This window comes from Brachyhypopomus gauderio, unplaced genomic scaffold, assembly GCF_052324685.1.
Source record: "Brachyhypopomus gauderio isolate BG-103 unplaced genomic scaffold, BGAUD_0.2 sc65, whole genome shotgun sequence".
Classification (NCBI taxonomy): domain Eukaryota; kingdom Metazoa; phylum Chordata; class Actinopteri; order Gymnotiformes; family Hypopomidae; genus Brachyhypopomus; species Brachyhypopomus gauderio.
Window position 1 is genome coordinate 1019466 of NW_027506886.1, and position 27797 is coordinate 1047262.

The following is a 27797-nucleotide window of genomic DNA, read 5'->3' on the forward strand; positions in this document are numbered from 1 at the left end:
AAGATGTAAGTCTACATGTGAATCACAGGGGAGGCTGTGTACTTTTATGTAATAGCCTACTGATGCAAGCAGGCTTCCAAAACTATTGGCTTCCGCAGTACCGACGTACATTCCTATATTTTGTAGTCATGGTGCAGAAAATACTGGTGCAGCTCAAGACCAGATATGTTTATTGCAGAAAATCAGAACAGGAATCTGAACTATAGGAGACATGGGCTCTATAGGAGCTACTAAACACAAAACATGTCATCATGATGACAACGCATCATCATAATGTTAACGTCAGTGGACTAACCAAAATCAAGTGCATAAACCCCTCAATTATCTAACACAGGTTTCAACGTTAAATATAAGTCACCAAAGCTGCGGAGAGATGCTCTGCATTCTGGGAGTCCTCCCTGTCCCCACTCCCCACTGCATTCTGGGAGTCCTTCCTGTCCCCACTCCCCACTGCATTCTGGGAGTCCTTCCTGTCCCCACTCCCCACTGCATTCTGGGAGTCCTTCCTGTCCCCACTCCCCACTGCATTCTGGGAGTCCTCCCTGTCCCCACTCCCCACTGCATTCTGGGAGTCCTTCCTGTCCCCACTCCCCACTGCATTCTGGGAGTCCTCCCTGTCCCCACTCCCCACTGCATTCTGGGAGTCCTCCCTGTCCCCACTCCCCACTGCATTCTGGGAGTCCTCCCTGTCCCCAGTACCTGCTGTATTCTGGGAGTCTACTAAGGAACAATGGTATACTTTATATTGTCAATGCCTTCTCATTTATCAATGTCTGTACTGCAGTTAAAATTCACTAATGTCTCCAAGGTACTGTCCATTAATGTTATTTATAGCTATAGTTGGAGTGCCGACATGTTCTCCAACACATTTCAAAAGATTAGGGATGAAATGTGGGCGGGGCCAGCCAAGCTGTTCAGTGCCTCTTTCAATCAACTCGCGTGATGGAAATGCGCATTGTTTGAGGTGAAGATAACGACATGATAGACGAGTAAGTGTGACTCAGGTCAAAAGCACGCTAATATTCTTCATAATGAGTGCTCACTAGTGTAGTTGCTGGGTTAAAATAGTTCCGTTGTGCCGGTACTCTGCAACGTTATAAAGTTATTTAAAAACACCAGTGAAAAGGTTAAAACACCATGGTGCAAGCACCATCCAACTGTGCATTTTAAAAGCTGCGTAGTTTAAAGAAGAAATCAAATTTCTCCTTAGGTATTTTTCTTGGGCATTGGTAGGCCTACAATTGGTAAATGGTTAAGTATTCAGTAAAATATTGTGTTACTGCGTATGACTTTAATTATAAGATGGTGATTCAAAATCACTTAGTCAGTTCATTGAGGGAGTCCTCTTTTTCCCACTAGGTTTTATAGCAACCTCAAGGGATGGGTTTTATCTGCGTTTATCATATTCATGGTGAACAGTTTTGGCAGTCCATTTTGTTTAACAGTTCCATATCAGTGAAAAGGACGTGTGTGAGTTTTAAATGGTAAACAGTAATATGTTGATCGTATGAGGATTTTTCTAGGACTGCACTGTCCTGAACCTTAGCAGTCGCGTTTTTGTGCGTAGTTGTCATTATTGTCTTGAACTGCATCCACATCTGGTCTTGTACCATGATTACATATTCCGAAGGTCTTCAAGCGTGATGCATATTATATCAGATCAGCGTTTTTGATGAATGCACTGACAGGTGGCAAAGTCTGAAAACAAATCTTGACTTCGTGGACTATGGAGACATGGTGGCGAGAGCGTCCGAACCGCTGGAAAGGGAACCCACAAAAAGCCGTCGTAGTTATGCAAGAACAAAACAACAAAGAGGATAGATCACGTCAAAAAAAAAAAAAAAAAAAGACAGAGCCAAGTGATTACAACCACAAGGCAATCATGGATGCGCCATCTGATAGACGGTTCCTCCCCCGTTCATTCCCTCCTCCTGCAGCTCCTCAATGGGCGGCGTGAGGATGCTTGACGCTCTGGTGCCGACTAACCGATACGACACCGACAGGTTTACCTCGCATCTCCGTGGGTCCAAATGATTTCTTACAGACGAGCCTTCAAAGTCTGAGTCCGACGTGATGAAGGACGCGTGGTTATCGCCACGCTTGGCCAGATCACAATTTTCCGGTCGACGATGTTAACGGAACAGCAATGCCATATTCTGATTCGGAATAAAAAAGAACCGCAAATGTGGACATATCAGTGAGAATCCAACACGGAGCCGCTGTGGACGAACATTAGGAATGTGCTTATCGACGAAATCTCTCTAAGGTAGGTCACTAAGCTTAGACACGCTGAAATTAAAACATACACACGATATTTCCACATAGCTGATAGGAGATTTATATGGATAGCAAGTGTTACGCTGTCTAGTAGAGATATTGACATCTAGGAGATATTGACAAATACAATGAATAATGCTCTAAAGCAAGTGTAAGTACATTTTAGTTTTTATTAAGCCTGACTGCAGGAGGATTTTTTCTAAAGCCGCTTTTTAGCACAAACGCTCATCGAGATACTTCTGACTCATTGATCATAGGTTTGAGAAACTGAGAAAGCAGCTAGGCTATAAATTGTGAAGTGAATGACAGTGACGTTGTTGACAGATTACAGATTAACATAATATCTTTTCAACAGCATTGCATTTAACATTAACTTCCATTGCATTTAACAGAGTTCAGGCTTTTCGTGAGTTTATATTTGCTACTACTATTCAGTATGATACGAGCAAATCCTTTAAGGGCTATTTACTAAGTAATCTATTTAATTGTCCCTGAAAGCCGAATGGAATAGACCAAACAATTATATATGTGTTTCTTTTTCTACTTCTTGTTACTATTACTGTTGTTCTTGTTGTTATTGTTATTATTGTTATCATCATCATCATCATCATCGGGTTTTGTTGTCGTTGCTGGTTTTGCTCATAGGAGAAGAGTTGAAACATTTGAAAAGCTATTAAAACCCACTGTGTGCGGTCCAGAGAGGAACACTGTTCGTGCCATTCCGAAAATAGTTCGGGACGCTTCCTCTATGGCACTGAAGGTGTAATTAGGTTAGTTAATGTATAATAGTGTAACTGTAGTACTTCTAGTAGCCAAAGAAGCTATGGCGTACCGTCACACATTCACATCTCAATCTTTATAGTTCCACAAGACCGTCATTTTGACGTTAATTAACTGCAACAGGAATATCCTAGAGGTATGCACCAACATTTGAGTGCACGATATACAAATCATCAGATCACAGTGGCTCTTGTTCCATTAGCAAATGAAGTGTTCATTTAAATGACACTCCTGCAAGGACACCGAGGGTCACTAAAGGTCAAGGATTTGGCCCCTTTCAAAAAGACCATCTGCTCTTACAACCACATAGGCAATCTTTAACATGGATGTAGGCTAGATGAACCTTTAACATGGATGTTGGGTATACAGTGTGTCGGGCCACTTGCATCCTTGTTTATTTCAAAGTAACTCCTGATATTTCGAATGTAGTATGAATATTAGGCCAAAACCCTAATAAATGCTCAGGTTGCCTGGACTGTGTAGAAACTAGAGAAGTTCAGCCTGGTTAGTGGATGGAAGACTTGGTCACACACATAACTGACTTCCTCAAAACTCAATTTAAATGTAAATTTTGCAATTCTATTTGGGATCAGACAGATGAGAGTACAATTAGAATCTATTACTAGCTAGCTAAGTTTAGCAGTATTTCAATATTGCCTCAGAGCAGACAGGAGGACATTAAAGAGAATCTGCAGTCAGTATTGAACTGAATTAATGAGTCAAATCACCAGATTTGCCACAGCGAAGTAAGCATTTTATGAGCTGTATCCTTAGGCGTTTTCCTGCAGTGTTAGAAGTTCTGTGGATCCAAAGCATTCCGGCTAACGGATGAATCTTAAACACCTCTGCTACAGAATCAGGGCCTCAAGAGGTTTGTGCAGTCGAATGGGCACTTTTGGAATACAGAACTTTCCCCAACTCATGATTAGCAATATTGATCACTTGCAGTCCGTGTCCGGCAATCTATGAGCAGTAAACGCCGCCATGCGCCAGGAGCTCTTGATCACAGTCGTTCAATGCATCAAGAAGGAGTGGCTCACCAGATTTAGCCCCCGTGTGTGATGACATAACTTTATTCTACAGGTCAAACTTGGTGCTCCTGGGTCCTGGAGTGTGTCAGACTGCATCTGTACCCAGCTACCAAAGCACAGATTATAACTGCAAGCGATATACGATATATATACTGCATGGCCATCGAAACCCACTCCACAGATCCTTTCGAACGGCTCCCAGGGTGCCGTCATTCCAGTGACGCCTCATCCGAGATTGCACTGCCACTGCACTCCTCACATCCGTCATCCGTGTGATTTCCCGCTTTGCAGGTTAAACACTTTGTTGTTGATCATGGTACATCCTCCATCCATATTCATTAGCCTAATTAACTCTGTCTGCTCATGCCTGATGGAGAGTTTGGGATGCACTGCGGAGGTTCAGTAGAGGAAACCTTCCTGCCGCTAATCGTGCCCACTCTCGTACCAGAAATAGGTAATAGGAAATAGGACAAAAACAAAGGATTAATAAAGTTACACTTGTGTTATGTGTCTGTGTCAAAAAAATTCAGTCGGTTTTTTTTTTCCCAGTTGTACTGAGAATGTCAGCAGTTTTAGAGGATCAGTGCACTCTGTCTTCAAATCAGTTGATTGTAAATATGTTACAATGAGGTACAAGTTTGTTATTCATTCACACATATTACGTATTACTACTGCATAATCCCACATTTGTACCATAACTGGTTCTTATGTCATCCCTGTTCCCTGCTTTGACACATCCAAACACTACAGTGAAGGTTATTTCAGCGGAAAACGCATGCTTCCATTTTTGTAGCATGAAAAATCTTTAAAGAATGGCCCGCCTTGGGGAAAGTCCCAGAGAACGGACTATAGAGGGCGGAGTCTCTGGCAGCCCACCCCGCCCCGAGAGACCCCGCCCCCTCGACAGGCCACAGTCCTCGTTGCGTGCCGCGGTCTTCCCACGCCTTACATGGAAGGCGTTAAGCGGGACGTCAGATCGGTCCGGGACTGCTGTGCAGCATCGTTTTATTGCATTTCGAGGGACGCCAAGTACCCGTAGAGTGGGACGCACTCTGGAACTGTTTAACATTTGTTGTTCCATTAGTTTATGCAGGACAGAGCCTGCCGGACTTGTTAGTGACAAGTCGAGTCTGGGTTGTGTGGCAGGGTTTATACACCCGTTGCCTCTGTTCTGTGGGTTGAGGATGCAATAATGGTGGACTGAGACCTGGATATGGATCAGCTCGACTCAGACCTTTTAGCTCAGCGAGAGATTAATCCAGTTTCACAGTATGATACATTCGTCTGCTCAGAAACTATAACTTTATAATGCAGCTGTGTATAAATCACTACAACTCACCATTCAAACACACTTTTCTCATTTAATGCACTGTGGAAAGTCACATAGACATATGCAGACTGTGCCCTAAACCCTTCATTTACCACATATTGAGATGAATGAATAAATGAATGAATTAATGAAATCACAGTGACCACAATATGAGATCAGGAAGCTACGTAATCCTCACCTGAATGGAACTGATTTTCCACAATTAATCAAAGCAAACTCACCAAAACCTTTTCCAAAAGGACATCTTGCTCAACCCTCGTGAAAGAAACATCGGTAATCTCTGAACATTGCCAGTGTAGGGTCTGTCTGTTGCGGTCGTTGAGGGTAGCATGCCGGCCTCTTCACGCGCGGGTCTGCGCGTTGTCTGCTCTTTGTCAGCGCTTTGCCAGACGCTCTGCCTTTTCATTTTGTTTTGGAAACTCACTTGATGCTGCGATTAGAAGCAAAGTGATTCCACGGTCCCTGGCACGGCCAGTAGATCATCAGCCATGGAACAGAAGCTCCTGGTTTAATGAGTCTATAAAAGTTTACCGCCATATTCATGGAGTCTGCTGCACTTTGGCCCACCTAAACAAGGATGGGAGCCATTCTCTCCCTCAATATCTCTCTCTCACACTTGCTGGCAATGTGCATTCATTTTCATTTCAATCTCTGCAATATCCACAAAACCGGGCTCCATGACGGGATGTATGTCAGCGTCACACCTCCGCTGCTTCCAAATCGCTGAGAGGAACATTTCCTTAGAAAAGTCACATCAGTCAAGCACACGCACAGTTGCCCACAGATACATATTCTGAGCACTGAGTAAGATCACAGGCAGGCCATTATTATTATCATCATATTTTAGTGCATCCTGCACATCTGGCATCTCTGTTCTTTCAAATGTGTCAAATTTACATGCTAATAAAGGCTTTTGTCTTGGAATCGTCATGGTTTTAGACATCCTTGAAACTGCAGACGTGTGTAGGCCCAATTTGAATGTTCTTGCAAAGTGATCTGATTTGCAAGCCAGCACATCACTCACAGTTCGAGTGGGAGGGTATCTAATCTCATACCACTCCGTTACGCAACACCCATACAGACGCCTTCATGTGCATTCTGCAGTCGTGATTACAATTAGCATGTTGTCTAACAAGTGTACCACGCATTCCTTTTGTTTGTTTAACACTCACCTGAGTCATTACAGTAAGACAAACTTGGTATTGTTGGACGTGTGTGTCGGGGTGGTGCTTTAGCTTCTAAGTGCGTAGTGCCTCATTACCTTTGGTTCTGGAGAACTGTGTTTGAGAGGAGGAGCAGAAGAATGAATGTGCATTGTGCTTTTCTGAGATAACTGCTCCTGGACACCTGAGAGGGAGGTCCCAGGGTTTAAAGACGCCCCCCAAAAGCAGCTGCGGTTTGAAATGGAAAAAGTAACCGTGTGCCGTTGGAGCTGGATCATATGGAGCTGGATCATACTGCTTTACAAGTATTAATATGTGAAAATATTAAGTTTTAGGTAAACATTTCACTCCAGGCATGAAGTAAAGAGTAATAAGATGTTTTCTGCAGTACATTTTCTGTGATTAACTCATTATGCTGAGGATGCATGAGGAATGCAGCCTAAGTTACATTAGAAACTGGAGCAGGGAAGCTTTGGAGAAGAACGGGCACTCCCCAGAGACTGTCAAACATTTGGGCAACCTGCATTTCTTGATAAGTAAAGAAGCATAAATCCAAATTAGTGTTTCCCTTGTGTGTGTGTGTGTGTGTGTGTGTGTGTGTGTGTGTGTGTGTGTGTGTGTGTGCTCGTGTGTGTGTTAGGAGAGGGTTAAAACAATGATTTCATTTCACTTTAATGACTGTGAATTTAAACTCTCCAGTTAATAATAGACAAATCAATGGTTTTGTCCCTGATAACTGAATTATATTTGGAGCTGGTTGGCCTGCCAGGAGTTGAAAGGTTTATTTTAGGTCTAATGAAAGTTTCTTTATCATGGAATAAAAGGTTCTCCAACAAGGGCCTAGAAAACTGGGCCCTGATTGGACCATCATTGTTTGCTTCATTGTGTCTAGAATAGCACTTCTCTGCTTGACAATGGGTCAGATGGATGCAGCTAATTTTAGGTGACAAAAAGACAAACAAATGCAAATGTTTGTGTGTGTGAACAGCTGTGTGTTGACTATAAAGCACCCTTAGGTTTTTAGTAATTGACTATAAGTGAACCTTCATGCATTCATTCATTTATTCAGTCACTGGTCATCTTACAGACCCATATCAGCAAAAAAATCACTACTGTCGCAGGTCTACAGGGGAAACCTAAAACACAGTTTACCAGCTGCGAAGCAATTAGAAACTGCAGTTCTTTCAGAAAGCTGTACAAGGCACCAGGTGCCGGTAAGCCAGACTAACACGTGGGTGGGCCTGGCTGTGAGGCGCGCTCTCTGAGGTCTGTGGCAAACAGGTGCCACGCGCTGCTCTCCGCTGCTCGGCGCTGCTGTCCTGCGTGATGCATTACACGCTTGTCCTGGAATAGCGTGACTACACACCAGCCCCACACGCGCGCACACACCAGCCCCACACGCGCGCACAGGCCAAAGAGGCAGAGTGCGGTGCAGCCCGCCGCGCGCCCAAGTCAACACTCATCTGTCTGCGCCAGAACATGACAGAAATTAGTCACGTGAAGGTGGAATAAAAATCATTTTTCTACAGCTATCACAAAATAGTATTCACTTTCAAGCATGGCTTAGATATCAGTGAAAAACTGGATCTAACACGCAACAGACATGTTTCTTTAATTCAGATAGTAAGGTGGCTGGCTTTAGATAAGATAAGAAGCTGGCTTTGGATAATAAGTCAGTCAGCATCTTATGAAGAATCCGCGTTAAGTATATAAAGAGCTTGCTGGTTAAATAAGTACAGTGCACTTAAAGTAAGTCAGCCTCAGCTCGTTCGGGTTTCCTACGTGACCACAGCAATGTAAGCTGATGTAGTAGCTGGCTCAGTTGATTAGTGTGCAGTTAGTTCTCGAGGGAAGGGGGCGAGGCTGATTATCTACTCATCTCTCCTGTTAAGCCCTAACAGCTAAGTTATTCCGCTAGGCAGGCTTAGCTTCAGATGTAGACACTTAAATGTTTCACTTACATGGATGCGTTTCACCTTCAATGGTCACAGCTAACAGATTGGGGTTGTTACGTTATTGTACACCTTTTTGTGCTTCCTGAGAACACAACCTGTTTGAAACCTTTGGTAGTGTTGTGTTAGAAACGCATTCTGTTGCAAGCGTGCTGTTATCTTGCTTGGATTTCTTTGTTGTGAATGTAAACGGGTCTGTGTGCTCTTTCGTGGAAAGTTCTTGGTGACGAAATATAATGTAAACGCTCACAAATAACATGGCACCAGGTTGCATGTCCTGCTAGGACATGAAGTCTAAACATTTTGCTCTGGAGTAGTAAAATGATGAATAACTCAATAGAGGTCTGTGGATTTATTTATATTGCAATGAGGGGAACGGGGTTATTTTAGGACACATTGCCGATTCACCCTGACCCAAGGCTAAAGGTCGAATTTGTGTCTCAGGAAATATGGTAGATTACTCCGCCTCGTCACTCAATATTTTCGTCTAATTCCCAGATTCTCTTCCCCATGCAGATTTTTTATGTGTGAACTAAAATTCTTTACAGCAAACTGGTGCAAATTGCCAAGTATTTTTTAAAATCTTATCTCTTATTAATAAGCGAAACAAATTCAAAGGGAATTGAGAGGTAAACAGTTGAATGTCTTTTTAGGAAACAAATTTATTTTCCTGAAAGTCCAACCACAACGCAGTGACTTTAGATCTAGGTTCATATGTCAACGGTGACAGCTAGTAATCTCTCATTGATATAAAGAATAAAAACGAATCACATTTATGGGAGACTGAATACTGCAACACTGCATTTGTGGCTGTTAAATGCATTTTTGCACACCCATTTTAGTCAGAAGATCGCAAAATCATGTTAAGAGAGGAAATTATGTTTTCAGTGTTAATATACTCACTCCAGGATTTTTATATGATTGTGTGGCCGCCATATTTTCTGCCATGCCAGGGATTGTTCAAATATATCCAGAGTCTTCACTTATGCTTTATGTCACACGTCATATCCAACTGCAGTACAGGAAGCACAGCAGTTTAATTCACTAATAACACTGTCAAATGCACATGTTCCCTGTCTGCATGACAGATGTGTTAATACTGTCTTAGCTCACATTCTCTTTCACAAATAGAAGGATTTGAAGGCAGTCTTATACCATGCTGGTGAAGTCATGCATCATTTAGTATATATTTTAAAATGTTGAATATTAGTTGTGTGGATAAAACCAAATACATGCATTTTAGATTTTGCTTGCCTACCAGTGCAGTAAGGTAATGAGCAAAATAAACATTCGAAATGTCATCTGTGGTGTAGTCGATCCCAAATGTATGTTTGAAAAAGTTATAGTATAAACTGTCAGGTTTCTGTTATAGTTAAAATCTGGAAATGTTTCAATCACCTGAAATGTTTGAACCTGAGCACCATTCACTGTGTCCATTTTTGTTCCAGTTCAAAATAAAATGGCACGAAAGCCAACGAATATTCGACTGGCACCTCACACAGCTCATTTTATGACAAGAATCTCCATGTCTTCTTGATATTACTGCTGTGAGATTTTGGGTGAAAATGCTTAATTTCCCTCCTCGAATTTAGGTCCCTTTCAGAAAACAAAGATCTGACAATCGTCCTGTTGGAGTACAAGGTGTAAAGCCAATATGAAAACTGAAGGGGGGGGGGGGGGGTATGTATTTATGGCTGCCATGTGACGACTGGCCCATTAGACTCCGGGAACAACGCTGAGCCGACTGCCATGTCTTTGTTGGTCCATGGGAGCAGATTGACAGATGCTTTTCCGTCTTCTGGGGTTGTTTATAGGAGAGTAAGCTGTGGATGACACACAGGCAGTGTGTTCAACATATGTGAATATCTTATTTAAATGATGTCTCCAGTCATGAGCCAGCAGACGGTCTGACTGAAAACGAGAGTGACGCATGCATTGCTGCGTTCCGTCTCCGAGTCTTCGGTAACTTCTCTGATAGCAGATACATTTTGAACACGGGTGGAACTGTGTGGTGCACAGAGCACCACAGTCACTACTGTGGGCTGTGTATGTTTCGTGTGCCCAACTGAAAGTGTTTTGTTCAGCCCATCACTCAAAATGAAGCGAATTACGAGCTACAGTCTATGATTAGGCTTGTCTAGAGCTGGGCTTTCTAGATAGCCAACGTGACTGTTTCAGTCACACTTCTCACTATGGCACTCTCCTTAAGTTGTCACTCCCTAGCTAAACAGACATTAAGCTTCTTCTCCTTTAATTACAACACAAGCCTTGCAATCAAGGTTAGCACCACTAGAGTAAGCATTTTCTCCGATACTACTTATATTTGCGATGATCAATCGTTCAAGTCCTAGGAGGTTGTTCCAGTCAAATAGGTACTTGTGGTTTTCTCCCAAAACAACCACAGAGCAAGGGCAGAGAGTGCTGGATGCAACAAATGGATTTAGATCAATATCTATTAAGCCTCGCACCAGAAGCAAGGGCACAATTTTGGATATAAAGTTTCAACTTCAAAGTTTGAATTTGTTAATGCACCAATGATGGTTCTCATTTGTCTTTCACATGTTCCCTGTTTTCTGCAGCCCCGCCTTCCCCCAGATTCATTCTCTTCCCTCTCCACTCTGGGATTCTGCTGTCCTTACATTCCCTCTTGTTCAGTCATCTCTCATCATTGTCTCCCCTCCACCTCTCCTCTGCTTCCCGTCCATCCACAGCCCTCCTCTTCCTCCTCCTCCTCCTTCTCCTCCTCCTCCACCTTTTCCTTGCTCCCACCCCAGCACCTCCCTCCTGCCATGATGCCCCCTTCCCAGCCTGTCCATCCCATCCTAGAAAAGCCCCGCCCTCCCCAGTAGGAATGCCTGTCGGTCTGGCCCAACGCCTGTCTCCACCCGCCGCCGGACCCGCCGCTCCTCCTCCACCTCCTCCTCCTCCTCCTCCTCTTCCTCCTCTTGCCTTCCCACCCCCCTGCCGCTGCTGCCATCCGCGGGCTCCTGCACCATGAATGATGAGGTCATCAGAACCAACGCGCTGGCCTGGCTCGTGTGCTCTGGCGTGTCCATTCTGGCCAATGCTTGGGGCATCCTGAGCGTGAGCGCCAAGCAGAAGAAGTGGAAGCCCCTGGAGTTCCTCATCTGCACCCTGGCCGGCACCCACATCCTCAACATGGGCATCCCCATCACCATGTACTGCGTGATCCAGCTGCGCCGACAGCCTTCCAAGTACGAGTGGAACGAGGGCGTCTGCAAGGTCTTCGTCTCCACCTTCTACACCCTCACCCTGGTCACGTGCTTCTCCGTCACCTCGCTCTCCTACCATCGCATGTGGATGGTGCGCTGGCCCGTCAACTACAGGTAGGGCTGGACTCATGGTGGGTGCATGATCGTAGCCATGGTGGCGACAGCGAGAGATTTGTGGAGGCACGTTTGTAGTATGTTCTGATTGACTTGTGGAGGCACGTTTGTAGTATGTTCTGATTGATTTGTGGAGGCACGTTTGTAGTATGTTCTGATTGACTTGTGGAGGCACGTTTGTAGTATGTTCTGATTGACTTGTGGAGGCACGTTTGTAGTATGTTCTGATTGACTTGTGGAGGCACGTTTGTAGTATGTTCTGATTGACTTGTGGAGGCACGTTTGTAGTATGTTCTGATTGACTTGTGGAGGCACGTTTGTAGTATGTTCTCTGATTGATTTGTGGAGGCACGTTTGTAGTATGTTCTGATTGATTTCTGAAGGCACGTTTGTAGTATATTCTGATTGATTTGTGGAGGCACGTTTGTAGTATGTTCTGACTAATGAGGAAAGACATGTCCTAGGACATTGGGACTCCATGAGGGTGAGGCTGGTCCTACAAGACAAGATTATTGGGGTGTTGAAGAACCATAGTGTGCAATCTTCAGACCTAATCACTAGCACAAAATGGCTGCTATATTAAAGAGGTGGCTGTTAGATATTTTGAAATTAAGGCCCTGTTTGAATTTTTCAAAACTTTGTCCTGGGTGACATGCGACTCACCAAGCTGTACTGTTTAATGTTACTCAAGGGTCCAGGTCTTGTTCTCTTTGCACCAGATTATACATAGTTATGTGTTGCCATTGGATACAGGCAGTTTCCAAATGGCAACCCAGTGTTTCTCTGTTGTCAAGACTGTTCCCCTTTGACACAAAATTATTTTGCAGTTGTTCTGACAAAGGCATATAATTCAGACAGCCGACTAGTTTGGCCTTTTCAGAATTAATTGCTTTATGTTTCTTTGAAAACTCCCATATCAAAGTCGGTGATCCTTTAAAGATGACAGCCCCTGCTCATTGGTATTCGGGCTAATATGAATCACCTGTGTAGCTGCCTTTGTTATTGTGATTTAGGTACTTCAAAGTCTTTTCTCATGTGGTGTTTCTATTGCTTTTTCCAATCCATACGCTTCACAGCACCGGCCCTCCCCTGAGAAGTATGTTAGATATATTAACATCACTGGATTTATGAAGTCAGTTGTACTTTGCTCAGAGTCAATCAGGTTAATCCTGTTAATCTCCCACAATTATGGTCACAACTGTTGGATCAAAGTGGGAGATCTGGCAATCTAGTCTGTAGTGTTATAAAATTAATTTCTTTGATTTGTTAAGGTGTGTGTGTTTTGTGGCATTGTCATAGAAAGTCATCATTCATCCAAATAAAACAAGGACATGAATGTTGGTTTAGTTGTTGTTGTCGTATTGGGTGTCGGATACACCTTCAACTCCACACCTGCGTGAAAATTGCTCTCCTGGGGACGTGATGTCCACAGAAATCACACTCATAGGGCTACACAGACAGCTTTGTGGTTTGTGGATCAAGAAAGCGGTGTTTGGTGAAATTCCAGGGATCTACCAGGGGGGACGTTGAGTAGGAGTGAAGAAAACCAGGCAAATGGGGAATGTGTTATAAGGGGGACGTCAACGTGCTGACAGCCTGTGTGTTTACCGCTTTAATAGAGGAGTGTAGCCTGTGTTCTTGCTGTTCTCTTGTCTGTGCAGGTTTGCTTCATAAGCAACTCAGCGTGTGTTCTCATAATTGCTCTTCGGACTATAGTGTCCAGGCTCCATCTCTCTTTCTCATCCTCCGTCTCTCGGTCTGTATCTCTCCGTTCCTCGCCCTCGTTCAGGAGTGCTGCGATGACGCAAGTCTCCGCCACAGCACCCTCGGGTGCCGGGGGGAGACGGCCAGATCTTGCGAATGTGGAGCACACTCCTCCTCCTCCCACTTCTCTTCCCAGACCTTCTCCTCCCATTCCTCCACTGTTCACAGGGCTGCATAACAAGACACCCCCCCCCCCCAAAAGAGTGTTTCGCCCCCGCGCTGGCGGACGCACCCAGGGCCCTGGTCGACAGGCGAGGAGCGCGGAGGTGACTCAGCTCCGTGGGCTTTTGCTCCTTCCTCTCTCGTCGTCCTCCTCCGCTGTGGGCGTCGGGGCTTTGGAGGGGAGCGGATGGGAGCTAAAGGACAGGAGACTAATGGGAGGTGAAGAGGGATAGAGACAGAGAAAAGGAGAGAGAGAAAAGGAGAGAGAGGGGGAGAGAGAGAAAGACAGAAAGGGAGAGGGTGAAAAGGAGAGAGAGAGAAAAGGCACAGAGGAGGAGGTGTGTTTTACCTGCCAGGTTTCTAAGCGATGCTGAGCAATGTGGCCTGGAAATCCACGTTAAAACCAGCAAACAGTGGGTACCAAACCAGTCGTGGTCTGTGTGGATTAAGCATTTTCCTTCATACCATGATTAAGAGCAAAAATCTTTACAGAAGCTACTCTTATATATGTTTCATGCTGTACATATGTTATGCAAAACACTGAGTAGAATCTAATATGTGAACTGGTTGAAAGCATTGGTTTCAGCACTTAAAATGTATTTTTCTTTATCCCATATCACCAAAGGTTAAAATTAGTGCTGTCAATTCCAGGTGCCGCGATTAAAAGTCCTCACCAGGATTTTGCTCAAGCTTGCTAGATTTTCTAATTAGCAATCCAGGTAAAATTAGTGGAATCAACACAATCCAGGAAGCCTGAGCAAAATCCTGGTGAGGACTTTCAATCGCGGCACCTGGAATTGACAGCACTAGTTAAAATAGTACACTGAATGATCCCACGCACCTATTGTCAAATTAAATGTTCATAAAAAAAGGAAAGAGTATTTCATATATTATCAGGTGAACATTCCTGTTCATACTGCCAGTCTCTCATGGGTCTGTCCCCTTCCTCTACCCCTTTGCCCAGGCTGAGTAACACGAAGAAACAGGCTGTCCACACGGTCATGGGTATCTGGATGGTGTCGTTCATCCTGTCCACCCTGCCCGCCGTGGGATGGCACGACACCAGCCCGCGCTTCTACGATCGCGACTGCCACTTCATCGTCACGGAGATCGGCCTGGGCTTCGGCGTATGCTTCCTGCTGCTCATCGGCGGCAGCGTGTCCATGGGCGCCGTCTGTATCGCCATCGCCCTCTACCAGACCTTCTCCAACCAGACGGGCCACAGCGCCGGCAAGAACAAGTTCAACGTGCCCGCCATCGTGGTGGAGGACGCGCAGGGCAAGCGCCGCTCGTCTATCGACGGCTCGGAGCCCGTCAAGACCTCGCTGCAGATCACCTATCTGATCAGCGGCATTGTCTTCATCTACGACTTTCTCACTGGCTTCCCCATCCTGGTGAGTCGTGATGGGCGTTTGACGGGTGGGGGCGGGGTTAGGGAAGCGATGGGCCAATGGTGGAGTAGAATCCGTGCTTTTGTCATTGTGCTATTCTGAAATTAATTGACATCTGAAATGAACTACTTTGCTTGTGAATCCTGGAAATATTTATGAATACAGTATTTATGAAGACTTGTGAATATTTACGTTAACACTGCTTTTGTGTCTTTCTGCATAAGAATTCCTGTATGTCCTTATACAACTTATAAACTAGTCATGTATGTGTTATATATGTGCCAAGAAACAAACTAAATTGTTACACATATTGTACTTGTGTATATACTACTAGAATTCACTTGGGTAAATATAACGGTATCTCAAGTTTGTCTTGCAAAAGGAATTGTTGTAGATTTTTTAAGCTTGTTTGTAAAGAATATGACATAATGCCAAATTGAAATGGACCAGAGTGAATTTGTCACTGGCTTTGGCCACTTAGAGAGGGTGTGAAGGGCTCTGTGCTTAAACTTTAATGAGCAATTCCAGTCCCACGCTTGTCAGGAGCTGCACGGTAGATCAGGACTACGCTCTTCTTCACTCTCTCCCAAGAGATAAAAAGGGGAAGTGAAAATGAGTGTGTGTTTGTGTGTACGTTCATGCACGTGCATGGGAGTGTGTGTGAGAGAGTGAGAGGGATAGAGAGAGAGAGAGAGAGAGAGAGAGAGAGGGAAGATTAAGTCTAGTAAGATTAGCCTAAGAGACCAGAGAATGGTCCATTTCTGGAGGGCTGGATTAGTGGACTAAAGCAACATTTATTTGGACATAATTATTATTAAAATAACCTTTCCGTTTAAGCTGTAGGTTGGTTGGAGTATGAGGAGGGGGCGGAGTTAACCTTAGTCATTGCTGTGATAAGACATGAGTTCAATTTGTAAGGCAAATATTCAATATTTGCTGACATTTTTGTGATATAATGTGATACAAATCATTTTTGGAATATATAACTGACGTAATTAATTGATGACTCATACAAATTTTACGTTTCTCTTCTAATTCACAGTAGACACCAAAACGAGAATAATGGGAAGCAATTATTACGTTTGAAAACCCCAAAATGATTTTTACAGCCTTTTCAGATTTGACTACAAAAGAACACGGAAAACTGGTCAAAATAGTATTTAGCTCACAAACATTATTCTTGGCTAATCATATTTCATTGTATGGCTTTACACTGTACTTTACGCTGGATTGACAGCTTCACACCATACATATTAGAGTCGCTTAAATTCAATATATTGCAGCCTTAGAATAGAGCAGGAGAGTGCTAAAGAGTGTCTCTCTTCTCCAGTGCCCTTCTGAAGGACTATTTCAAAAATATAATAAGAGGTTTTGTGGTCTTGGGTTGTGCGCGGGTGTGTGAAGGGGAAGGCCTACATATGAAATTCTCGATTCCAGCTATCATGGACAATACGAAGACACCTGGGTCTGACACAATCTAACCATAGTATCAAGTAGAGCTGTGTCTGATTGATTTTGTGTACTACACATATAGAATCAGCTTTGAGTCATTCCTGAGTGCAGACAGGACTTGCTGTGAGTCAAATAGCTGCCCAGCAGAAATACCTTTGCTGCACTGTAGAGCAGTAAAGTGGTGTATGGGATCAAGGTAATGTTATTGTCTGCCAATCAGGGCTAGCGTCCAGAGAGTTCAGCATCTGAAACGTGACTGTCTTGTTCACGGAGCCAGTGCTAAACCTCGGAGTTTGATCACTGAGATGCCCAGAAGAGGACATGCAATAAAATAATACAGATTTGTTAGCAAGATTGACTGCTTGGCAAATTTATTATATCCAAGTGACGCGACCTGATTTTAGAAGAATTCTTTTAAATTAGCTTCTGAACATTAATAACGACTGAGATAGAAATCCATGGATTTTTCTCTGTTATCTCCCACGGATGGAATATAATAATCGCAACAAAAGACTGTATGACTGTATGACAGTACACTTACATTTCAAAATTAAAGTGAGCCAGAGATGAAAAATACATTTAAAACTTTCCCAGATGACGTAAGTACAAAACGGCTCACAGCTGGGGTCAAATGACTACTTATAGAGGAAAATGAGCTTTCAAACTCGTTTATTTTAAATTGCAAGCTATGTTTAGTATCCTTTGTCACTTCCTCCAGTCCTTGCTATTTAAGCAACAGGGTGTTCGCAATAACTAAGACGAAAACAGACGTCAACCAGCTAAACCAGTATGATTAAATGTCGTGATTGCTCCTTAGCTTCTCTATAAGAAAATAGGCAAATCATTGGAGTTTAAAAGACCTACACGGCTTATTGCGACCGTAACATAAATTTGGTATCTATTAATATATTTAGACTTTGACTCCCATTGAGCTATTGAGTAGCATTATAACAGTATCCAACAAGTGAATTGATTTCAATCTTTGATTTTAATAGTGTGGTGCAAAGCATACCTACTTCCTGCCTAACCGATCTGCTGTGGTCTACAGAGATGTGTCACATGTCACACCCCTCCATGCTATTCTAGATGGTATACGGTGAACAAGGGACTTGAGGCTCTGGGACGAACATGGGACTTGAGTGGCTTTACAGGTCTTGACAGTGAGACAGAATAGTCCAATGAAACAACATTCCAATGAGACAGAATATTCCAATGAGACAGAACATTCCAATGAGACAGAATATTCCAATGAGACAGAATACTTCCATGAGGCACAGAACATTCCAATGAGACAGAATATTCCAATGAGACAGAACCTATGAGCCGACTAGGTTGCATTACTATTTACATTATTTGAAAATTTCCAACATTTGTTATCATTTCCAATAATCACTATTCACCACTACCGGCTCTACAGGCACTACCAACTTTTCTGCTCACTCAATACTCTTCTGCTCCCCTTTAGAGCATTTTTAGAGAATTTATGTTTCTTTGGGGACAGTCTGTTGTTATGGCATCCATTTGTTTTAAATGAATAACAGACAACGTCTGAATGTGCATTTTTGCAAAACAGTTCCAGACAGGGTTGCCAACTGTCATGCAATGAGCGTGAGACACACGCATTTGACTGTCTTCACACGCCACACATCCAATTTCTCACGCTGAAAAAAATCTAATTGATCTCTGATCTACATCTATGATTCAATGAGTTACTAGTTCACTCTGGCGCCAACCACTGGTGATCAATTGCTTTAGGCGCAGCAGAGAGGAGCATTGGTGGACTTAGCAATTTGGGGGCTCAAGGCGAATTTAGCTAGGGAGCCCATCAACATTAATATGCGAGAAATAAGTCAGCTAATCAGGGGGCCTCTACAGTGGGCTGTAGTGGGAGGGGCCCAAGGCAGTTGCCTAGCCACGCCTCTATGCAAAGACCGCATCTGGAGAGGAGTTTCCTTTTCATACTAACCCCCCCCCCCGTACACACAGAAAAAAAAACAAATCTCACTCCAAGTGATTTTGAAAAGTTGGCAACCCTAGTTCCAAACGTTTAACACGCAGGTGTTGTCATCAGACATCTTGGAGCCTTCCTAATATTGTTTTCATACTAGCAATACACCGAAATTTAATAATACATCAGTATTTTACATCTTTTCTCTTATGTCTTTCCTCCTGCCTCTCAAATAAAAGCCAACAACTCTTTTCATCCCCTTCCAATATGTGCCTCTGTTCACCCATTATGTCTCGGCTTCATTTAATACACCACCATTCTAAGTTAGTTGAATGTCGTTATATTCACCCTAATATAGCACTTCTGGCCCATGTTTGAGCTGTCATAAAATGTCGATAGAGGGGTCATATTTCCTATTAGAGTTATGCAAAGGTATCTGCAAAACTAGGCCTCTTTTTTCTGACTGGAAATAATGAGCTATTTAAATGCATTGACATCTATATCGCACGCACGCACACTTCGTTTATGATGAGTTTCGTGAACGGCGCATCAGATGTTAGCTCGCGCACCACTCCAGTGCCCTTTAGAAGAACGGCTCGTGCCGCATGGCTCCGAGAACGCTTCATAAAGTGTTGCAGTAACTAATGGGCTGAAATGGATGCCAGAAAGCACTCACGTGTGACTGAAGCAAGTCTTGCATGAAGTCCAAGTCCATGTGCTAATATTGGCATAGCATTAGCACTGGGGAACAAGCACCAAGACCCAACCAGCTTCTTGTGCTGTGCAGGCAGTAATACATGCCGCATGTATCGAAATACGGCAAATGGGACAGTGTACAGCCATAGGTATTTACGGGCTTTACGGGTTTAGGTTTCCTGTCTTGGGGTTCTTCTGACCAACCACACAGTTTCTGCATTGTTTCTCTGCCACTCTGTTCTACATTGGTAATGGTCTGCGGTGATGATGGATGATGGAGTAGGACTGTGTGTGTCAGCCTGGTGTCCTGGAAGCTTCAGGGAAATTAAGGAGGAGAAATGGTTTTACCTGAAATGGGTTTACGTGAAGGTTCAGTAAGCTGCTTCTGCATTACATTCTGGCGGGAATCTCAGATTTGCTTGGCTTGGTGCCGCTATCAGATATTGTTTTCGGGTCTTCGCATCAACTTGGTCCTGTTCTTTGAAAGACTTCTGAATTGACTGCAGGACCTAACATGGTTACTTTTAGAGGTGTACCGGTAGTTTATACATGTGCAGTGTGTATTGTTTTGTCAATTTGTCTAAATTGCCACTTGTTATCATAAGGGAACAATGTTACACTCCAAACCATTAAACGGAGGAAGAGTGATGCACAATAAAGTAAGTCATGCTAATTGCTACAGTGTACACTGGCAACTAATCAAATCATTGGGCAAAAGCTTCATCTTATAGCAAGAACAAGCTAATCACTATAGCGTACATGCTAAACCCTTGAATGAGAACAAGATTGCTGAATCTTCTAGACAACACGCCCCCACTGCTGTGTACAGTGAGATTTTACAGAGGTGGCGTGTGGCAAGAACGTGGTAAGCACGTGGCGAGAGGGGTTCTGATGGCACCTGGTCACCTTGTTTGCAGGTGGTGAGTTTTGCGAGTCTGAAGTATGACCAGTCCTACACCTGGATGGTGCTGTGTGTACTCTGGTGCTCCATCGCCCAGTCAATCCTCCTCCCCATGTTCCTCTGGGCGTGCGACCGCTACAGGGCCGACGTCAAGATGGTGTGGGAGAAGTGTGTGGCTATCATGTCCAACGATGACGTGGACGAAGGTAAGGGCCCCCGGGGGACATGGATATTGCTGAGGGACAGAGAAGGGACTGAGGGGAGTTCTTTTTTTTTGCCCTTTCAAGTTAAGAATCTTTATTTCATGGGATTAGGAGCTGGCTGCCGTAAATGTAGAAATAAATTGATTAAGCTGTGCTGGTACTGGAAGAAAGGGTTAGTTCGCAATGTCATAGACCTCTCTATGGGACAGCCAATGATTACTCTCATTGGATTTATCATGTGACCTAGATTTTCCTGAAAGAGCATATTATCACAGAAAAATCTCTCTTACAAATGTGCTTTTGCAGTCTTATTCTGCCTTAACGGAAAAATGTTGAGCAGGGAGTGTCTTCCTCGAGCACAAAAATACATACACACACACACACACACACACACACATATATATATATATATATATATATATATATATATATATATATATATATATATATATATATATATATGTATATATATATATATATATATATATATATATATATATATATATATATATATAGTGCTGTTATATATATTAGTGCTGTTATTGTTGTTGTTGTCTTTGTTGTTTAACCCCACCTATATGGCTATGGAGCTTGAGTTCAGCTATATATATATTTTATATATATTGGATATTAGTGAGAAGCATCTAATCATGTAATTGTAGTTGTAATAGGTTCTGGAGGTTATTGTTTATCACCAAGTATGTTGACACACCTAATTAAACATTTTGCTGAAATAGACATAATTAAAACAATTATTTCAACATAACAACAAGAGTTTATTTTTGGAACAGAAATAAAATTCAGGTCACATGATAATAGCAAAGACACTGGCAGAAGAGTTCAAAACTTTATTCATTAGAGGACCATATTACTGTCATTTGAGAAATTGTTTTAATTGTAGATTAGCCTTCGTGCTTAGCCATCTAGGTCACTGATGTAGGCTTAGCAGTCATAAAAAAAGATGTAGATAAGATTGCTTTTGTGGTCTTAATATTACCAGTGCTTCTGTTTCTTTCCAGAGGGCTTGCCCTGTATAACACAGCTGGGTTGTATGTATAAGGGTTGTTTCTTGTTCTTATCTCCCACTTATTTGCATGCTTTGCTGTCTGTGCTCAAAGCTAATGTCATCCACCATTGCGCAACCAGTCCATATTTGCCTAAGATCAGCATTTTACACTCTGCCCTACAACTATTTGATTTCCCTCCGGAAGGGTCAGCCCTTTGCACTGTAACAACTAACACGTTACCTGAAGTACTCAAAAGGAATTAGCTGTTTTAGGTTAGCTGTGCTTTCCCCATGGTGAAACTGATTTGGCCAATTTCTCCATAGACCTGGAGTGCTTCCTCTTTTGGTAAACGACAACAGTCGTGATGTTAGTAAGAGATCTGCAAATGGTTTTGCTCTTCAAGATGCTCCCTATTAATCAATCCCCACCCACCAACCACCACCATCACCACCACCAAACACGTTAGAAATCTCAATACGGGCCTGAAAAAAAAACACAACAACAGGAAGCGTTGTCTTTCTTTACCTATTCGTCTGTCTGTCTGTCTGTCTGTGTATCTAAACACGTTTATTCTTGATCCTGATACATATATGCTTTCTGCATTTGCAGAAAACAGCCAGGATGGAGGCATTCATCCGGACTTAATTTATGACAGACCATATGAGTATAGCTCCACTGCTGATATCATGACGCTAGACCGTATTGCCAAGTACGAATTCTCCACCTTAGAAAGGGGGGTCCCCCAAGCTTATCCATTGAGGGAGCCTCAGGAAGATAAAATGCACTATTTGCAGGTATATTTCTATTGCTTTTTTGCATACATATAAAGATGTGCATGCTACAATGGCCCCTTGTTATTTTTATATGTTCTATTACTGTCGTATTCTGTCCTGGAATCAGTTGAAATTGCTGTTTTGCTACCTATAAGAAACCTGACACAGCCACACCTGGCACCTAGGAAATATGATTCAATTGAATATTTTGCCTGATTGGCGTTTGGTAAACATGATGTAACATTTTAGTGATGCTATAATGTTCTAAAACATTCCGCCACGTAAGGCTCATCTGACCGAGAGTCACATATAAAGTTAGATCCCGTTTACCTGTAAAGTTAGTGTCTTGTAAAGCTAGTGTCCTATAAAGCTAATGTCCCATACAGCTACTGTCCTCTCAGTCACGGACGTAATTTGGGGGGGGACGGGGGGACATGTTCCCCCCCACTTTTTCAAAAGTCAGTTTTGGTCCCCCCCAGTTTCTACGGTTAAAACCATATATTTAAATAGCGACGAATCCATGTCCCCCCCCACTTTTTCAAAAGCCGGTTTTGATCCCCTGCAGTTTTTATGGTAAAAAAAAACCCAAAATATTTAAATAGCGACGAATGAAGCGCTAGGACCATGTGGAAAACGACCGCTCCGAGTTCTCTGGCGCCAACCACCCCCCCCCCCCCCCCCCCCTTCTAGGACACACTCCAGCACCCCCCCCCCCCCCCCAGTCAATGATTGGCACACACACCCCGCACCCCCAGTTCTCAAGCCATTTGTGTGTCCCCCACCTATGAAATCAAAATTACGTCCATGCTCTCAGTGAGTTTATTTATGCGATTTAAAATTTGAACTCTGCAGGTGCATGAAAAGGTGAGAAGGATCATTACAATATTGTCATTGCGTTTTTATGCACATAAATAGAGTTTTGACACATTCTTCCAACCTTCGCAAATATCTTGGGACTGCAGTGAACGGCATCTGTTCTCTACATGGCAATGAGCTCTCCAGTGACCCGTCGTCTTCGTTTCTGAATCCTAATTATTGCTTAGTAACTGTGTCACGTGCCTCTGGCACAGTGAGTTATATGTAATTGTTCATAATCTGGTTTATGATTCATATTCAAAAAGTACATGGGGGGCGCACAGGGTAGATCCACCAGCAATGATAGAGGTCATGTAAAAGGGCCTGTGGGGTGTTAAAAACATGGAGATGGCAACCCAAAAGCCAGCCAGTTTTAGAGCTGTGAAATGCTCGTCTTTCAACCCGTTAACACTTTTAACACTCCGATCTCTGTTTCTTCACATGCGGTCCGCGGTTCCACATGACTGATCTCTCCCTGGTCGGGACTGCGCCCCTGTGCATTTCTGTCCCACACGGCTGCAGTAGCCGGCCAGAGGGGGGTGATCCGTAGGCTGTGGACTGAGATCTGATGTGATGTGTCCTTCAGACCTACACGTGGAGGTGTTGAGAGTGACTAACGCGTGTCCATCTCTGTACCGGTCACCCCCCCCCTCTCCCTCCCCCCCCCCCCCCCCCCCCCCCCCCCACCTCCACCTCAGGCTTCACCATCGTGCCATCATTTTATTGCAGAACACACAGAACACACTGCCTCTGTATGGGGTTTCATGCCAGTAAACCTGCACTCAGTGGCATCATCTTACGAAGCTGCGGCAGTGACGTTTTGCAATAAAATGTTGATGCCCTTGACATGATTTTAAGCTCTCGCTGCTTTAGTGTGGCAATGTGCCAGCAGAATTTCTAAGTGCAGGTTCACCGTCTAAGCCTGTCATCCTAAGATCAGAGCACTTAATTGGGTTTAAGCATATCCGTCTGCTGCGGCCTACTGTAAGCATCAGGGCACCTATCAGGTTGACGTGTGAAGTGTATTATTACTGCCCATGTTTGGGATATGAGGCAGGAACAGATTTGCAAACTTTTCTCACACTAGAGGATAAAGGAGGGTTGTAAACTTTCATATCTAATAAGGAACAACACTAGTCTACACATATTTTGTGTAGTATTTTTTTTTAAGTACCTGAATGTCTATATGAACATGGTCAATTAGGTTAAAATAAATTAATACAATTTAAAAATAATTAATATTTATAATACATTTATTTAAAAATATATACAGATTAGTCCGAGTATTACACGGTGGATGTGCTATTATACTGGACCGGTGTGTGTACCGGTTCGGCAATAGCGTTGAGCATCAAATCTGACGTTCAGCGCCATGACCAAGAAGTGCTATTGTATTCCATTGCTCATATAATAGTGCTTTGCTTCCCCCTGCTGGTCAACCCTCGCACATACTCGCTTAAAGCAGGTCGCCTTCAAACAGCATATAATCTGAGGAGCCAAGCAACTTCATAACCTAAGCTGCTATCTCATTTTCCCATTACCTAAGGGTGCTTGGTGCTAGGCTTCTGCTGTATGTTTCTGGGAACGCTGAAAGGTTTTTTTTTTTATATATATATAATTATTTATTTTATACTAAACAATTATGTCTCTCTTATATAGTTCTCAGAACAATGTGGAATGTGAGTATTAATCTGTAGAATAAGTGATTGTAGTTTTATTTGTTTAATTTGTAAAGGGTATTACTTATATGTAAAATTAAAATTATTATTATTATTATTATTATTATTATTATTAAAAGCATGCCTCAGTTGTTTGCAGCCTACACTAAAATACGGGCTGGTACCAAATGTTGATCTGGATCATTAACAGGCCACATCTGTGTGTTGTGGCAGGTGCCCCCTACAAGAAGATACTCCCACGACGAAACCGACATGTGGACCACCAGCCAGATCCCCCCATACCTTCACCGATGGGGCTCCACCGAGGACATGATGGGGCCGGGGCAGTACAGCTCGCCGCGCCACGAGAGGCGTCGGAGCGGCCCGGCGTCCTCCCGCGAGGACCCGCACCCCCACCGCAAGCGCAGGTCCTCCGAGGACACGCACTCGCTCAAGCAGCTGCCGCGGGCCGAGCGATATGACGACGACTTCAAGTGCTTCAGCCGCGACGAGGTCATCAGCTTCATCGACGAGACGCCGCTGGCCAGCCCCATGAGGAGCCCGCGCCGGGCCTCCGCCCTCTCGCTCCTCGCCGACGCCTACGGCCAGCACGTGATCCCGCTGCCGCACTTCCCGCTCACGCGCTTCGAGCGTGAGCCCCAGGCCCTCCGCCGACCCTGCGGGACCCCGTGCGCCGACCCGCCCCCCGAGGCCCCCGGGAAGGAGAGCGCGTGCCGAGGGGCTTGCGGCGAACGCTGGAGAGACGGGGGACGCGCCACCGAGCGTGCGGTGCAGGGACAGGGCGCCAGGACACCGCCACAGTCCACGCTCAGGGTTATGGCGGGACAGCGGGTGGACGGTCCTGCGTGGGTGGAGCAGAAGCAGCACTTGACTAAGGGCGAGAGCGAAGGAACCGCAAACAGTTTTATAAACTCGTCGTCTCCATCCTCGGGGTGCATCACATTTCACTCTGACTCCATAGGATCAAACTAAAGGACTGGAGTACATCTATTGTTACATGTACTAAAAGCCTAAGTCTCTTAATATTGATATTAATATCATCGTTATAAATATCCAAGTGGAGTGTTTTTGTTGTCTGGGCACTTCATGATTATCTCTTGAGAAGTGGTCAGTGGATTAAGCAGGAAGACATTCTTTTATAGCTATTTTATTAAATGTTACAAACACATGTAACATCGTACTCTTCTGGATTCCTTGGGGCTGATATTTCTGTTTTGGAGATTTCCTCCTCAGTCATCGTTGTTCTTGCATTTGACGAAGCAGAACTCATGCTGAGAGTAGACAGGGCCTCTTGTTCAACAGTGCATCGCTGTTGTTAACAAACACTCAAATCTCACTCACTTTGGGCCCATTTTCAAGTGTTTCTGGCTTTCTGAGTTGCGTGGTGAGTATGTTTGTGTGTTTGGTTGGCAGGGTTGGATTTTGTTTCTTTTAATGAACCAAATGTACAGTTGGTCTTTTTTTTTTTGTGGAGTCTTAACATTTTCCAAAGCAGGTTTACACTCAGATGTTTTCAGTTCATGCACCGGAGAACTATGGAAATGAAAGGTGAAATACTTATGGTTATGTTAGGCTAACTAATATTTACATGACTCTGACTTCACAAAGCAAATCCCCCAGAGATTATTGATTCAGCTCTCTGTACACAAACACTGTAAGTCTTAACACTTCCACTGACGTTTCTGTTATTTGAACTTACATTCAAGAGATATAAATCATGCTGAAGGAACATTTGCGTCAAAGGATGAAAATGAAAAGTGGTTGAAGACTTGCAAAATCAGTTTTTTTTATACTTTCTTGAATTGGATGATTTTAGCCTGTATATACTATGCCTCCCTGAGTTATCTGCTCAACAAACCATCAAACCTCTCAACACATTCTTAGGATGTGAGTAGCCCTAGCCAACTAACAAATTTGCTGATACATAGTGGACTCTTTTTTGCAGAAACAAGATTAAATACATCCATAAGGGATAGAGTTTCTCTTACTTGTTCTCTTTAATTGGCTATTTAGACATTTATATTTGGCATTGTTTCGTTTTACTTATGTCAACATCTTCTACCATTTCATTTGAAAAGCCGGCTACAAAAGTGGCATTTCTGGAATTGTGGCCTATTGCCAGTCTTCACTTTTGTTGACTGTACCAGAACAAACAAACAAACTAAAACAAACCACAACCAAAAACTGGTGTCAAAATCTGGTGCTCAATATTATGACTACTTTGGCTGACATTGAGATTTCAGGCTAGAAGCTGTCAGATAACCTATCACCATTTTCTATAATAAGGTCCACACAAGAGTCTTCCTCATTCTTTATTCTCTGTCTTACAACGAACCTATGGAGTAGGATCTTTAATATGAATCTGACCTAAATTGGCATTTTGGTACAGATTCATTTTAAAACGGTCATTGTGGAAGGAGTTGCTTCTAAATGAATGTATTTATTGACATGCATTCGTATCAAGATGTATGATTCTTGGCCTTAGCTATGTTTTACAGATCACCTTCTGCATTTTTGTTCTTGAATAACTATAAGATGTAGCACTAATACTTTGTAAGGCACTTTGATACACGTTGGACTCTGATTATATACTGTCCACCTTGTATTAGCTTACTGGTTCTATATGTTGAATTAGAGATTTCCAGATTTAAGTGTTTTGATCAATCACAAAAGGGGACTTTAAAATATTTTCAGCGTCAATGATTCCTCGGTTTTCGCATGTTCACCGGCAAACATTTTTCGTTTTTAATCATTTCCTGTGACATTCCTTTAAAGCTACAGATATAAAGTTTATTTTATATCGTGTCTCCGAGTAAAGGCACGTCGTTCTGGTAAATGAAGTAACAGTGTGTGATGTTTCGTTTATCAAATGATGGTCATATTTTTTTTCCTTTCTGTAACGTGAAGTACAAAGAATTGTTTAAAATCGGTGGAACTGTATTTCGCGTTTGTATCAGTAAAAGATTCTATGAAATCTCAGTGACGTTTTGAGGTTCTGGGCAGAACAAATGTGGTTTAGATACACCCTAATTCAACGGTGATCACACCTTTTAACATATTTCAAAATAAATGCCGATATGATTATT

At 43.3% G+C, this 27797-nt stretch overlaps 1 protein-coding gene across 4 annotated transcripts; it reads left to right on the plus strand.

Moving 5' to 3' along the window:
* Positions 1 to 1860: 1860 nt before the first annotated feature.
* On the plus strand, positions 1861 to 27797 carry gpr153 (G protein-coupled receptor 153). 4 transcript variants are annotated; one of them, XM_076989038.1, is made up of 7 exons: positions 1861 to 2266; positions 11113 to 11880; positions 14771 to 15200; positions 20211 to 20400; positions 21417 to 21446; positions 24692 to 24711; positions 24925 to 27797. In XM_076989038.1, the coding sequence occupies exons 2-7, from the start codon at positions 11528 to 11530 to the stop codon at positions 25681 to 25683; spliced, it is 1782 nt and encodes a 593-aa protein (XP_076845153.1). In that variant the 5' UTR covers positions 1861 to 2266; positions 11113 to 11527; the 3' UTR covers positions 25684 to 27797. The 4 variants fall into 4 exon arrangements, with proteins under 4 accessions (XP_076845153.1, XP_076845151.1, XP_076845154.1 ...); XM_076989036.1 differs by lacking the exons at positions 21417 to 21446; positions 24692 to 24711 and adding an exon at positions 22014 to 22198; XM_076989039.1 differs by lacking the exon at positions 21417 to 21446.